Genomic DNA, 16,036 nt, shown 5'->3' with positions numbered 1-16,036 from the left:
CGACCTTAGATCGTGACAATAACCATTAATTGATCAAATTTGTGCTCTCATTTTTCGGAGGAGCTTTGTGGTGGTTTATTTTAACTGAGTCTTGATTCCTGGTCATCACCTGGTCGAGGTGATCTGCTCGAGGTGATCTGCTCAAGCACATAGCACATGGTCGAGGTGATCCGCTCAAGCACATAGCACATGGTCGAGGTGATCCGCTCAAGCACATAGCACATGGTCGAGGTGATCTGCTCAAGCTCATAGCACCTGGTCGAGGTGATCTGCTCAAGCTCATAGCACCTGGTCGAGATCTGCTCAAGCTCATAGCACCTGGTCGAGATCTGCTCAAGCTCATAGCACCTGGTCGAGGTGGTCTCCTCAAGCTCATAGCACCTGGTCGAGGTGGTCTCCTCAAGCTCATACCACCTGGTCGAGGTGATCTGCTCAAGCTCATACCACCTGGTCGAGGTGGTCTGCTCAACTATTTGCTCACTTTCACTTGGAGGAGATCATGGTCGCTCTATTTAATTCCTCAAACACGGAGTACAAAAGATTATCATTCCTCAAGGTCAGAAATCTGAAAGGTGGAACAAAATGGCAGAGTGCTTGCGAAATCTTCATCTGGGGGAGAGAGAGAAGGGACATTCATTAAGGAGGAAGAATTTGCAGACATTTACATACGGGGAAAGCTTCAAATCGTATGTTGACTCTACAAGATTCGGTAGTTGGAAGAGAGCAGTGGTTTGTGGAAGATTCAGTATGGCTTCAGAGTTGGGAGGCAATCGGGCAGGGGTTACAGAGTAAAGTCTTCATGTGCTATAATTTTACGAAGACAGAAGAGCTGGGTGCAATGGGTTTCTATAAATTGGAAGAAAATTTGTACGCGGAATTGAGCAAGTGGGTTCCACCTGTTAACAAAAGATTTGATGTGCTATCATCCTGTAACGGTGAATGGCTTAGTATTCGTGGTCTTGCATTTCACATGTGGAGAGTGGATATTTTTTTAGAAAATTGGGGAATCTTGTGGTGGCTTCGTTGAAGTTTATCATGAAACTATCAAAATGAAGGATTTACAAGAAGCAAAGATAAAAGTGAGAAAGGCAGAAAAAGGTTTCATTCCTGCAGCAATCTCGATTCAAGAAGAAGGAGCGGAAGTGGTGGCAGGGGCCGCTTTAGAGTCCCATATATTAGGAATGTCACATTGTGGCAGCTTAATCCCCATATATTAGAAAATCTCTTTTTTTTTCCCCTTAATATACTCAAATTATTATTTTTAAACTTATTTATAATAAAAGCCTGCTTTTTAGATCTCTCTTTAATTAGTAATTATCTTATAATTAAAAATTTTTACACAAATTTTATATTTGCTAACTTTAATATTAAAGAGTTATAATTAATAGTATTAACTATTAATTCATTATTAGTTTTTTTTAAATATTAAAAAAATATTTGTCTATTTTAAAAAATTTAATTATTTAACATTATAAAACTTCTTGTGCTCATCTCTATATAAAAAAAATATTACATTTATTTGTTTACTTTTAAATTAAAAAAATTAGTTTCTTGAAATAATAATCTTGGGGAATTTAAAAAAAAATTCTTAATTACTTTTCTTTTTTGAAATTTCTTATTATCTTACTGGTTGTTAATATTCAATATGTAATTAAATTTTGTGTTTTTTATGTTTCTTTGAGTGTAAAAGGCACTAAATATAACGAGACTTCAAAAAAAAAAAATATTCACCTCAAGTCCCTAATACTTTAGAGCCGCCTCGAGTGGTGGTGACCATTAGAGTCTTGCGTAATGAAATTGAGATTGGGGGCGGCATAGAAATTTGGTGCACTATCAGACAACTGAAAGGAATAGATTACGTGGCAAAAGCAAAGAAGAAGAAAGAAGGTATTTTCATTCCAAGAGGGGTGAAGTTAGTAAAGTACCTGTGTGCTACCAGATTTCAAAAGTAGGAGCTGGAATCGATAATGTCAGAGACATTAGGTGCATTTGAGATTGATGTTGGATAACTGTAACTTAAAAAGTATAATATTAAAATATTTAATAAATATTAAATACTGTAGTTTGGAAGATGTGTTAATATAATTTTTCACTTGTATGATGAAAAATTTATTATATTTTAAATAATTTTATTAAAATTATTATTTAAAACTTATACTTACTACATATTATTAACTTTTGTTTCATAATTATAATTTTTTCATTACAACTAACGTAAGAGTTAAAACACTTTCATTCCAAACGAGATCATTACATGCCAGCTGCAGTCTGGCTCAAAATTCAAATTACAGAAGATTTAATTCAAATAATATGGGCCGAATTAGCCCTCGTATAGGTTAAAGACTTGAGGGAAAGAAAGTGGTGTCTCCGCAGAATGATATTGGGCCATCCAATTATGGTGCCACAGAACACAAATTAGTCATTGTTAAAGGATTTAGCCCAAGACATTCAATTAATGCCCAAATGAGCTCATAAGGATCAAACAAAGTCTAAGTCTAGAAGGGGAGATTTAATTGGGCCTTCTTAGTAAAGAAGCACAATGACTATAAGAGAGGAAACTTGGCCTATGATAAAAATAAGAAGATGCTACTTGAAAGTGAGAAGAATACAGATTCTAGGGCTTCAGATCCCAGTCCTAATTCCGATGGCATTGACAAATGACAAGCATAACACAAATTTCAGACAACTTCAGAGGTAGAAAGGTTACGGAAGTTTGAAAGGCACTTGGGTCTCAGAGAAGTTGAGATGAAGATGGGTGCTGCGATTGTGAATCTTTGTTGTTCCAGAATCAAACAAGAGGGACAAACACTAGTAGGGACTAGGGATGATGAAAGTGAAGAGGTTGACTACAGCACTAGTGATTCAAAGGGCAAAACCAGGCGTGAGCTTTTGGAAACAGAAGAGCTTGGAACTAAATCTTTTTTTTACTAAAGCACATGAGCAACGGGTAGTACGCGACAATGTTGTTAAGTCTCCTCTCATTCAATTCAAAAGGAGAGGAATTGTAAGCAACCCGGTAGTACTAGTAAAGAGGCTGTGCTTGGTGAGAGAAATAATGGAGAGAAGTGTGATGCAATGAAAGACTTTTTAGCGGAGATGAACTTAGCTTTGGTACCTATGTCTAGTATAAACGAAAATGGGAGATTGGGTAAGTTGAATTGATGAGGATCTTAAGCTGGAACATTAGAGGCTTTGGGGATAAGAAAAAAACGTACTATGTCAAAGATGTCATTATCAAGTCAGATGCTGACATTATAATTTTGCTAGAAACAAAGAAGAAATAGGTTGACAGAAAGCTCTTGAGTACTTCTTGGGGTAGCTGCTTTAAAAGCTGGTTGTTTTTCTCTTCTGTGGGAAGAGCAGAAGGAATTCCTTTAGCTTGGAACATGAGAAGGGTTATGGTTCTTCAGTGAGAATTTTCTATTTCCATCAAAATTCAGCTTCTTTCTGGAAACGATTGTTTACTAACAGGAGTTTATCTCCTAATCAATCAAGAGAAAGGAAAAGGTTTTCGGAGGAGCTTGCTAGGTTGTTTAGTTTGTGTAGTCCAAATTGGCGTATAGGTAGCGATCTTAATGTAGTCAGGTTTTCGTCTGAAAAATCTAATGAAGGAAGAGTTACTAGAAGCATGAGGGATTTTAACTACTTCATTAGAGAGACGTCTCTTAAGGACCTGACACTATATGGAGCTGATTTTACCTGGTCAAATTTGTAAAGTCAATCCACTGTGCTGCAGATTAGACATACTTTTTTTTTGGGTCGGCTGGGTGGAGCTAGCATGTTGTATTGATCAAACTGTTTTTCTTAGAACTACTTCTGATCATTGCCTCATTGTTTTAGACTTTAATGCTATAAAATGGGGACCTGTTCCTTTTAAATTTGAAAAAATGTGACTACAACATCATCAATTTAAGCAATGCATAGAAGATTTATTGGTGGAGTAGGATGCATTGTATTGGTTATGAAGAATATAAATTCAAGACCGAACTAAGGAAGGTTAAGAAGAAGTTGAAGAACTGGAATAAGGTTGTTTTTGGCAATGTGAAGGAAGAAAAGAAATTGATCAAAGGTCGAATCATCGAAATTGAAAAAGGGGAACAAGCAGGGCTGATGTCTGAGACTTTATTTAATAAAAGAAAGCAAATAAAATTTAGGGTGCAGGAAATGATCTTTAAGAAGGAGATAATGTAGAGGCAAAAGGCTAAGGCTACTTGGGCAAAGGATGGGGATGGCAATACCAAAATGTTTCATAAAATATTAAATGAGAAGAGAAACAAGAACATAATCAAAGATAAAAACATCAGCGAGAGATAAAATTGAGGAAAATAGTAAAATTAAAGAGGAAATTTTAAATTATTTTTCCAATTTGTACTTAAGTGGAGAAGAATTAAGATCAAAAATGATGGGACCTTAAAGTTGTGCAAAAAGGCTAACATTTTGTGAGTCATTGCAGGTTCTTGTCACTCTGTTTTTATGGAGAATTCCTATGCTTTTGGTAAATGAAAAAAGGCCAAAGCTCTTTGTATTTATGCTATGGCGCGCAGCTCTGCTTTGGGTATATGGAAGGAAAGAAATCTTCTTATTTTTTAAGGGAAAAATGCACATAATATTAAAGAATTATGGGATAGAATCCGTCTTCTGTCTTCGCTTTGGGCTTCAGTTTTCAAGGAGTTCTAAGATTCATCTTTTTTCTTCATTAATCTAAATTGGGGAAGTGTTTTGAGATAGATGTCTGGGTTGGTCTAGTATTGTAGGGGGGATTGGCATACTTCGTATAACACAGAAAAGTTTTCATTATTTTGCCTTCTCAACGGACAGCCGGTCCACTTCTTGTAACAATTCTTTATCATTAATATAATTTACTTTGAAAAAAAATTACGTGGCTCTCAATAAATACTTTCCTAGCATTTTTAAAATATGGCTCCTACAAATCCTTACTCTACAATTTTTGGATTATATAGGTCATAGATATAAAATTATCCGAATTTCCTTTATTTTCGGATAATATAGTTGCAATGTTCACTATTCACTTCAGATTCATGTCTTCGATTTATTTTTACTGTGGCTGAGATTTCAATGACCAATTCAAGACTCAGCAGATTATTAGGATCTCTGGACAAAAGATATGGTTCTCAGGCTTCCTCTATTTGAGCCTTAGCAGAATCAAACACAAAAAGTTATTTCAGACTCTGCAACACAAGAGAGGCTACCATGGTTAATGTAAGTTCTTTTTTGTTTCTCATTCTCAGTTTCAGGAACTAGTGTTTTTAGTCTTTCCATGAGAATGAATATTATTTGATGAAAGCATTCTTTTGTTCTCAGCAAAATATTGAGAGTGGAGCCCTGGGAATTGAGCAAACACAAGGAAAAGATCTGAATGACTGGCTTCCCATTACAGCTTCTAGAAAAGCAAAATGGTGGTACTCAGCTTTTCACAATGTAACTGCAATGGTGGGGGCTGGAGTTCTAGGCTTACCTTTCGCTTTTTCTCAACTCGGCTGGTATTATATTTATCCAGTGCAGATGTTTGCACATTATGAGAAACTATGGATTTGACAATATTGTATAGGTGTTAAACAACATCATACAAGGTCAAATAACATTTTCATAACGTGCAAACATTGCACTTGAGAATTTGATCTTTTTTTAATTTAGAAAAAAAATTAGTGGATCAGGTGCATCACCTCAGTACGAGAAGTGAGAAGTTGTAGGACCCATTAAATTAAGAATAATGTTTTTACTAGTCTCTCCATGCGAGCCACTAAATCTGCTAAAAGGCAGATTCTGATTGTTTGAACTTATTACCCTTGTGTGCTAAGGCAGTATGCTAAGTTAGTGGGATCACCCCACGTCAGTCTTTCTCCTGCATTCGAGTTCCAAAGTGCTTTCCAAACTAATATCACTTTTTAAAATTTTTTCCAGGGGGGCAGGGTTCGCTGCGATATTCGGTTCATGGGCAATCACATTCTATTCACTATGGCAACTTGTTGAATTGCATGAAGTTGTGCCCGGAAAGAGATTTGATCGATACCCAGAATTGGGAGAACATTGTTTTGGCCCGAGATTTGGATATTGGTTTGTGATGCCGCAACAAATGCTTGTTCAAATTGCAACAGACATAGTTTACATGGTCACCGGAGGAAAATCATTAATGAAATTTGTGGAGCTGCTTGATCACAATGTTGAAAACGTTAGATTAACATATTTTATTCTCATCTTTGCTTGTCTGCATCTTGTGCTTTCTCAAACTCCCAATTTCAATTCATTGAAAGGGGTTTCCTTACTTGCTGCTGTAATGTCTATCTGGTAATTACATTTTGGCCTTCAATTTTTTCATACAAGTTATGTATTTTTTCCCCATAAAATGAAATAAACAAATAAAGGGGTAATTATCAAAGTTTCCTCAAGCTGTTTCAATAAAATAATCATTCTTCCTCATCGTCTTTAACAAGATTCCATTACCTTTCGATTTTTTTATCTCTTATTATTTTATTCTTAGACCAGACTAATTATTAGAGAACTGATAATAAAAAGTTAGGCTTAATTTCAACAGACAATACAGAGTTTTTCAATTCTTTTTTAATAAATAAGTATACACTTAACATAATATCATTAGATGGTTGTGCTAAATTTCTTCTTCGTCGTTACAGCTATTCGATGGTTGCTTTAATAACATCAATAAAGAAAGGAATTCATCACCGTCCTGAAAGCTACGGAGTCCGGTCTCATACGGAGGTCGGAAAAGCTTTCGATTTCCTAAACGGACTGGGAACAGTCGCATTTGCATTTGCAGGACACAGCGTTGTGCTCGAAATTCAAGCCACAATCCCATCAACCCCAGAAGTCCCTTCAAAAAAACCAATGTGGAAAGGAGTTGTTGTTGCTTATGTGATTGTTGCATTTTGCTACCTCTCTGTTGGCATTTCTGGCTACTGGGCTTTCGGTCAATACGTGGAAGATGACGTTCTCATTTCTTTGAGAAAACCTGCCTGGCTTATTGCCATTGCAAATTTCATGGTTTTTTTTCACGTTGTAGGAAGTTACCAGGTATGTTTTCGGCTCTTTTGATTTTTATTTCTGTTTTTACTTTTTTTTCGTTCGTTATAGTTGATAAGGTTCATTATGTCTCCCGCTTGGCTAGATTTTTTAATTGATTTTACTTTTTGAATATAAGAACTTTGCTAAGTCGAGATCATCTGAAAAAGAATAAAAATAATATTTTTGAAATCACTGCACATTGAATAATTGTACATGTTTTTTTTTTCCCACCGATTCTTAGGTTTTTGCAATGCCAGTGTTCGACATGATTGAATCATATTTGGTACAACACATGCGCTTTACACCTGGACTACTTCTTCGTTTAGTTGCTCGTAGTTCATATGTTGGTAAGTTTAGACATTAAATAGAAAAATCTCTACTATTTTCGGATTCTAATTCATTTCTTGTATTAGATGCATCGATTAAGAAAGTCTACACAAACTCTTATTTTCTAATAACTCTTTGTACCGAAAAATCTTATTATGAACTCTGCAGAACTGTACTGCATTTCTGTAGAAGAGGTTGGCTCTGCGCAAGGCAAATCTATGTTGTGGCCTGGAGGATCTTTAGACCCTAGGTTGGAAAAACTTTCAGGAAAAAGAAGGGACTTAATTGAGATTGATTCAATTTCTTTGAAAATTTTATATCGTTAACCTCCTCAAATTTCTATTTTTTATTTTTATTTTAAATCCAAATTCCGTGGCTCTCAAAGTCTATGTACTCTAAAACATCGACGCATTTTGCATGTACTTATTATTTTTGAGAAATTTTACAAGCTTAGACAGTTATCTGTTGAAAAAAGTCTTTAATAAAGAACATATTACATCAACTAATATAGGTAAATTTTGGATTATTCCTCCCTTGTGAACTTACTATCTCTACTATCTTCAACTCACTTCTCTCACTTTTGAAAAACTCAAGTCACCTTCTATTTTGTTCAAAAGATAAGAAAACAAATGTGAGTGGGTTGATGAATTTTTTTTTTCTTGTCTTCTTAACAAAATTGGGGTTAAGTTGTAGTTAAAAAAAAAAAAAAGAAATAATTTGAAGATAGTCATCATCATGATAAGATTATCCGAAATTAACCCCATATAATATATATGTATACACTTTTTAACATTGTAAGTGCTTATTTAGTTATTTATTTTATGGATATGGTGACAGCTATAACAGGATTTATTGCAATGTTGCTACCATTTTTTGGAGGGTTGCTAGGGTTCTTTGGAGGACTTGTTTTTTCATCGACATCATACTTTGTAAGTGATAAACCAATTCGATTTCATAATCTTGGTGTGTGTGTGTGTGTGTATAGAGAGGGAGAGAGATACATACAGCTACTTATAGGTTATAACCAAATAATTAATGGATGTATTGGATGTCAGCTTCCTTGCATTATGTGGCTTATCGTTAAAAAGCCCAGATGGTGGAGCTTTCATTGGTTTGCATGTTGGGTAAGTTCGCCTTCTTCCTTTTATTTATTTATTTTGTATTTTCTTAAATTTTATTTACCACAAAACCTGCAAAAACTTATATTTAACCCACCTTCCTTAAGTTTACAATAAGCCAATAAGCAAATAAATTAATAAGCACAATATGATTCTCACTATCATATGAGTAATGATATATGTGCGCGTGCGGCCTAAAATCGGCCCCAAGGAAGCCCCAAAAGTGTAATTATCAATTTTTTTGTTCTTTTTAAATCGATACTTACTCCTTTTTGAGTCCGTACGAGGCTTATTTTCCGGTAAATATCATCTTTAAAGTAAAGTCTTTCCTATGCTACCACCAAAATCTGATCGGCCAAACATATTCATTGCCGATTTGATCACTTATACTTTTGACAATTCTTTCCGATTAATTCCTTTAAATTTTCTAAGATACATCTCCCTTCATTGAAAATTTTAAGGATCTCACTCTCAGTCAAACATATTCCAAAACCTTATTGCACATTCGCTCAGCTCTAATTGGCAGGTTGAGTATTAGGATTGAAAATCTTTTAGTTTAATTTTTTCTCTCACATGTCTCAAAGAAATTTAGAATGAAAATGCAGTTCAGTTGAGTATTGGAGTTGCAGATATTGAAAGTGGCATCGAGGAGTGAGAGACAAATATTTTGTTCAAGGAAGAAAGAGAAAAAAAATGGCAAAATAATTGCAATAAAAAATAATAATAGTAATAAAACGATGCCACATGATTGTTAAGTGTCACAAAATAATTCCCCAACACCACCATGTCAGTAAGTGACCTGATAGTGTTGACACTAGGAAGACTTTTTTCTAACTTTCTTACACAATTTTTAATTAAGAAAAGTGATAAATGAACAAGACGGTGACAGAAAAGTCGCTAATCCTATGCAGGGTTATAATTTTATATAAAAAGTGCATAAATCCACATAGATTTTTTTTTTCCCGCTGTGCTGTCTTTCTGTCCAAACAAGAGTGCTTTTTATTATAATTATTATTCCATAAATGCCCATGGCTGGAGATCCTTATTGATGCTCATATGAAAATGTAAGTGACGCAACCTATCATCTAATTCCCTCATTACGAATTTGAACGGATCAGCAATTCTAGTTGGATCAAATCCAATGTTAGAATACAGTTTTTCCACAATAGCTGAACCGTCCAATCCAGTGGAAGAAGCTATACAGGCATCTTCAGAGCATTCTGAAAAACCTGAATAGCAAACTTTCCTGCAGGACTGGAAGCTGTCTCGCGCAGCTTGTCCAGCTGCTTCGAAATCTTCTGCAGCTCCTGGTTGTTTCAGTACCTTGTCCATTTCTACACACATGGCTCTCATAAAAACGGACCCATATTTAGAGCCACCTAGCGTCCCATTACATGTTGGGTTTTTAAAACCGAGGAGTTCTAAAATACATTAGAGATAATATAACCAACTAATACATGTATAATATGTGTAATTAAATTAGTATAACATCACTTACATGACGGTTTTTTAAAATAAATACAGACATATCATAATATTATATACTTATTTTATGATTGACATAAAACCTCTTATGTATTTTAGAATTTCTCCCAACATCCTCTACAAAGTTTGCACACTACCACAAGGCACAAAATTACTTTTTTTCTTCCACAAGATGACAATACTTGCAACTTGGCATGAGTTTGACTTCGTGAGGGATTTTTCGGAACCCAAATTTCTAAACAATGCTGAACATGGGGATTTTGAGGATCTCCGAATAGAGCTAGAGATAGAAGGTTCAAAACTAACCTACTTCTTTATCTTTTCTTAGTTTTAGACGGTGGTTTAGGGTAGTTGAGTAATTTATCATTTATACCTAACTATAAGTATGATGGACAAGGAGTTAGTGATAAGTTTTTGCTATTAGTGATAAGTTTTTGCTAAATCAAATGTCGTTAGGTAAGAGAAAAAACATTTTTAGATTATTGATTTTTTTCTCGGTAAAAAAGTTAGCTCAGCGTTGAATAGTAATCCAAGTATGATATATCATCGGACTTGAAGCTCAATGTTGGGCTGGTTCTTGAGTATATCATATTAAGTCCCCACGAGGCTTTTTCTCCTTTTTCATGGAATAAATAGTAGTTTAGGGGGTTGACTTATTCCGAATGTTACTAATGGGAGATTGGAGCTAGTCGAAGGCTATACTATATAATATTTGTATTTGGAGCTCTAATATACCTCATATTATAATATACATGTATAATATTATAACTATTCTAAAAGAACGTAAGTAACAATTAGTTGAGTGCTATCCCGAAGCTAGCCTACTTTATCTTTTCTCGGTTTGAGAGGCAGATTAGAGTTAGGTGAGTAACTTTTTTTGCGGTTTAGTCACTGTATTTTTTAAAATATTTTAAAATATTACTGTCGTTAAATTATTAACACTCTCTAGAATTACTTTTTTTTGGGCTTATTTTTACAATATTATCTTCTTACAATAATTTTTCTTTTTTTTTTCTTTTTTTTTGGAACGCTTTGCTGAGGAGTTAATATATTAATTTTTTTAATTAATTTCCAAAAAAATTATTAATTTAATTTTTTTACAATATCATTTTTTGGACATACATGAGCTTCCACAAAAATTAATATATACTTTTTATTTTTATTTTATTTTTTTGGGGTTGAATTGTTTATTTAATTTTTTCTTTATTAATGTCCAAGAAAAAGGAAACATTATTATAAGAGCATAATAGTATAAAAGTAAGGCAAAAGAAATAAAAAGTAATGACAGGGAATTAATAGTTTAACGACATGGATGTTTTGAGGTAGTTTTAAAATTACAAGTACTAAACGAGTACCAACGTTATAGGGATTAAGCGAGCTTTAATCCTTTATTATTTATGCCTAACATTTGGATCAATATTAATTATTTATAATTCTTATCTAATAACTTGCAATTGAATATTTCTAAACAAAAATTAGATCAACTTTAAATTAAATTGTTCTTACACATAAGTATATTATTTGACTTTAAATAATTTACACATTCGTACTCTATTACACTTATTATACAATTCTATAATTTAGTAACACAATAGAAGGCACATCACTATATAAGACTCAGTTTGGTATAACTTTTCAAATAAAACTTATTTAAATAAAATTTTTGTTAGTAGAGCTTACAAGTAGAGCTTCCGCGAGAAAGATTTTAGTTATTTAGTTGTCAATTAGAGCTTTTATTAAAAAGTGTAAAATTACTTTAATAAGCAAGTTTCTTTAAAGTTGTGTTATGAAATAAATGAAATAAGATTGTCAAATAGGTAAAAGATATTTTAAATATTTTAACATTTTAAAAAGGACTTTTCAAGCTCTACTTCAAAGAATCCAAAATTTGAGCTTTAGTAGAGGCAAAATAATTTATTTAATCTTAAAAAACTTTACAAGAAAAACAATCAAACAATAACAAAAATCTAAAAAATATTTATGAGATTAAATAAGTACTTATATATATTTGTTAGATAAACCATTCTAGCAGTCATTGAGAATAGTATTATTCTTTTGGACAAATTATCAAAGCATGTCATGTTATTTGGTTAAATTAATATATTTCTCTCATGTTTCAAATTCATATAAAAAAAATAAAGCTGTTAAAAAGATTCTATCAAATTTCATTTTTTTATGCTTTTTACTACGTAAAAATCAGACTTATGATTGATTTTTAATTGATAATTATTGAGTTTTGTCCAGGTAGTTAGCAGAAATTATTTAATAACTTTTGTTTTTTGGTAGCCATAAGTCTGACTCTAGTAAAATAATGATAAACAAAAATGTTGATAGTTAGCAAAAGAATTTGAATGAAAGGAGGATTTTGATGAATCTTGGATCATGAGGAAAAATTGATTAATTTTAACAAACAACGGGAGAGTTTTAAACATTATCCTATTCCTTCTAATAACTCGATGTTGAGTTGAAATTATTCTACGTTTAGCTTGCTGTTTTTATTGGACGTTCTTTTATAAGATAGTTTATATATGATTTCATTTTCACTCTTTGATGCCCATATAAATATATCATTAACTTGTCTATGTTTAAAATAGAAATTAAAAAAAAAAAGATTTCTATCATCATCAGGGTCGGGATAGCTATTCTTGGACTTCATTTCTTGTGTTTTGATTGCAGATTTCTATCATCGTCGGGGTTGGGATAGCTATTCTAGCACCTATTGGAGGAATGAGACAAATTATCATATCATCAAAATCCTACAAAATGTTCTCATAAAAATTTCAATTCTTTGTTTTTTTCTCTCTCTCTTTAAGTGAGAAGGAATTGGATATATTTTTTGTAGTGAATTGTTTATAACTGAATTGTTTATTTAGAATTTTCCTTACAACTATTAATCAACAAAAAAAGAAAAAAATGTCCTAGGGCACATATGTACATGACAAAGATCAATGATTGTAGAATGAAGGATAATTTCGGAATGTTGAAAAATAGAGGTGATTTTCAAATACCAAAACCTCCACACAACATTATTAATTTTTAATTGTTTTTAACAAAACATATTTTGTTATGAAATATTAGAGTTTAATATGCTTGTTTGGATTGAAAGAAAATGAGAAAGAAAGCAAGAGAGAAATCTGAAAGAATTTAGAATTGATTAAATGGAGCCGAATGAATAAAAATACAATCTAAGTTTTTTACTCAACTCAATTTATACTCGCTCACATGCAGCAAGCCAGCTCATGAGTTCATCAGCATGCACCAATTCATCAACACTCATCAGCGCACACACTGCACCAGATCAGCTTATCATCTAACATTCCCCCTCAAGCTCAGCCTAAGGTAATGAGGTTGAGCTTGGTACACAATGAACTAAAAGGGTGATAAGATAAGGCTTTGGTCATAATATCAGTAACATTGTCTGAGCTAGGAACATAACGGACTTGAAAACTTTGAGTAAAATGAACATCAAGCTCAATGTGCTTGGTACGAGAGTGAAACTTTGGATTACTTGCTAAGGCAGTTGCGCTTTGCTTATCACACCAAAGAATAGGTGTGGAAGTAAGAGTGACACCAAGCTCTGTCAACGAAGATCTGATCCAAAGAAAAGAATCTCATAAGCAGCCATGGCCAAGGCTCGGTACTCTGATTCTGTGCTCGACCTAAGGACTATAGCCTGCTTCTTGGAGCACCATATACCAAATTTTTGGACAAAGATAGACACAATAACCAGCTATAGGCCATTAATCATCTCGATCACTCACCGAATTAGCATCACTAAAGCAATTACTGTCCAAAAGACCATGACTAGAAAACTATAAACCCATGTGTAAAGTACCCTTAAGATACCTGAAGAATCTCTTGCAAGCTTCGCAGTGATTAACAGTAGGAGCAGCCAAAAATTGACTGAGCTTATTCATTGGAAATGCTATTTCAATTCTGGCCAAAGTGGCATATTATAAAGCGCCAATAGAGCTTTGACAAAGAGTTATATCAGCAAAAGATTCACTGTCTGCTTTATTGGGAGGAATAACAGCTGCCATTGGAGTGGAACAGGGAGTGCAGCCCTGCATTTGAAAGATGCAAGCCATCAATATTTTTGATAATCTAAAGACCCAGAAAATATCTTAATTCTCCAAGGTCTTTAAGTGCAAAAGTGGACTACATATTTGTGATAACTTGCTGTATTAGATTGGAATTGGAACCTGTCACAATTATGTCATCAACAAAGACAACAAGAAGTAAAAGAGATAATGAACGCTTTTGAATAACAGAGATATATCTGATCATGAGTTGTGAAAACCCCAATGATGTGTCAGCACCATTTTTAACCTGTTAAACCAGGCTCTAGAACCTGTTTAAGAATCTAAAGAGCCTTTTGAAGTTTACAAACATGAGTAGGCTTGGACTGATCTACAAAGCCCTCTGGTTGTTGCATGTAGACGTCCTCAATTAGATAGCCATGAAGAAAGTTTTTGATGTTAACTTGCCTTAGTGACCAATTATTCATGATAGTTAAGGTAAGAATAACTTTGATGGTAAAGGCCTTAACAACAGGGCTAAATGTCTCATTGTAGTCAACCCCCTGAGTTTGATGAAATCCTTTAGCTACTAACCTTAGTTTGTATCTAGAAATTCTGCCATAAGGATTGTATTAAATCTTATATGCGCATTTGTTGCCTATTGCTCAAGCTGAACTTGGAGGTTTAATATGAGTTCAAGTCTTGTTGTCAATTAAGGTCCGATACTCTTCTTTCATGGCTTGAAACCAGACTGGATTTTTCAATTCAGCTGATACTGAAGATGGCTCTGAAGGTTTAGATGTACAGTTCACCATGTAGGCTGGTTTAGGTTTTAATATCCCTGCTTTGGATCTAGTGACCATGAAATGGCCATGAATAGGTTGAGGAGAATGAGTTAATTGGTGGGATTGGATGTCCAGTGATAGGTGTTGAGGTTGTGAGGATTGTCTTTTTGGTGAAAATGAGGTAGATAGAGCTGGATTAGAGGCTGAATCCTTTGCTCAAGCAGAGGATGAAAAGGGAGATATATCAAGTTGTGCTCCAGTCTGTTGAAGAGGAAAATGAACAGAAGGACTGACTGAATTATTAGAAGACTGAGATGAGCAAGAACTTGAGGGTGAAGAAAGTTGGATTCCAAACTCAAAAGGAAAAGATGATTCATCAAAAACAACATGATTACCGATACAGACCTTATCAGAAGAATGAAGGCATAGATAGTCTTTGTGCAGTGAGCTGCATCAAAGAAAGACACAGATTCCATTTCTAAAGGCAAGTTTCTAATGATTATAAGGTCTTACATTATTGATGCTGTAGAAAAAATAATAGGAGACCCATCAAAAAAGAGAAAGGTCTTAATTACAATTGGGTGATGGTATTTCTACCCCACAAATTCTGTAAGTCTATCCTAGTAAAAATATAATTATAAAAAATTTACTTTATTTTCAAAAAAATTCAAAAAAAAAAGAATTATGAAGAATTAATCAATTAAATCTATCTTATTTATTTTATTGTGATTAGATTTTTTTCACTAGATTTGACTAATAAGATTGCTTTAACCTAAATTTAAACTAGCTATTTTACCCTTAAAAGATAAAGTACCAAAAATTTACTTTAAATTCAACCTTTTTTATTTTATACAAATGTCATTCTTTCTAAATGGGTCAATTCTACTTTATTAATATGATTATTAACCTTTAATTAAACTAACATAATGCCTTTATGAGACAATATTCATTTAAATTATTAGGCTGTCAAATTTATGTCATTTACATGTAAAATATTAAAAATTATTAGACTTCATAAAAAAATTTGAGTATCGGTTACAAAATTAAGTACCTAAAGTATTAGATACAATGACAAATATTACTTCAGGCAACTGAGCTATTATGTTATACAGTAAAATAATTATATAGAACTTATATTAAAACAACTTTAATAGTAAAATAAAAAATGAGAAAAAAATATAAGAATGATTTAATTGATTAATTATACAAATAATTTTTTTATTTGTATTTATTAGAAAATAATGGTATTTATTGTGAATATTTT

The 16,036-nt window shown here is 33.2% G+C and overlaps 1 protein-coding gene across 1 annotated transcript; it reads left to right on the top strand.

The window, feature by feature from the left end:
- Positions 1-5,364: 5,364 nt before the first annotated feature.
- On the top strand, positions 5,365-12,743 carry LOC102626498 (lysine histidine transporter-like 5). Its single transcript, XM_025098490.2, has 7 exons — positions 5,365-5,501; positions 5,923-6,306; positions 6,651-7,047; positions 7,280-7,385; positions 8,203-8,294; positions 8,421-8,489; positions 12,645-12,743. Exons 1-7 carry the CDS (start codon positions 5,449-5,451, stop codon positions 12,741-12,743), a joined length of 1,200 nt encoding a protein of 399 aa, XP_024954258.2. The 5' UTR covers positions 5,365-5,448.
- The last annotated feature ends 3,293 nt before the right edge of the window (positions 12,744-16,036 follow it).

This window comes from Citrus sinensis, chromosome 3 (genome assembly GCF_022201045.2).
Source record: "Citrus sinensis cultivar Valencia sweet orange chromosome 3, DVS_A1.0, whole genome shotgun sequence".
Taxonomy (NCBI): Eukaryota; Viridiplantae; Streptophyta; class Magnoliopsida; order Sapindales; family Rutaceae; genus Citrus; species Citrus sinensis.
This window is presented reverse-complemented; position numbering and strand designations above follow the sequence as displayed.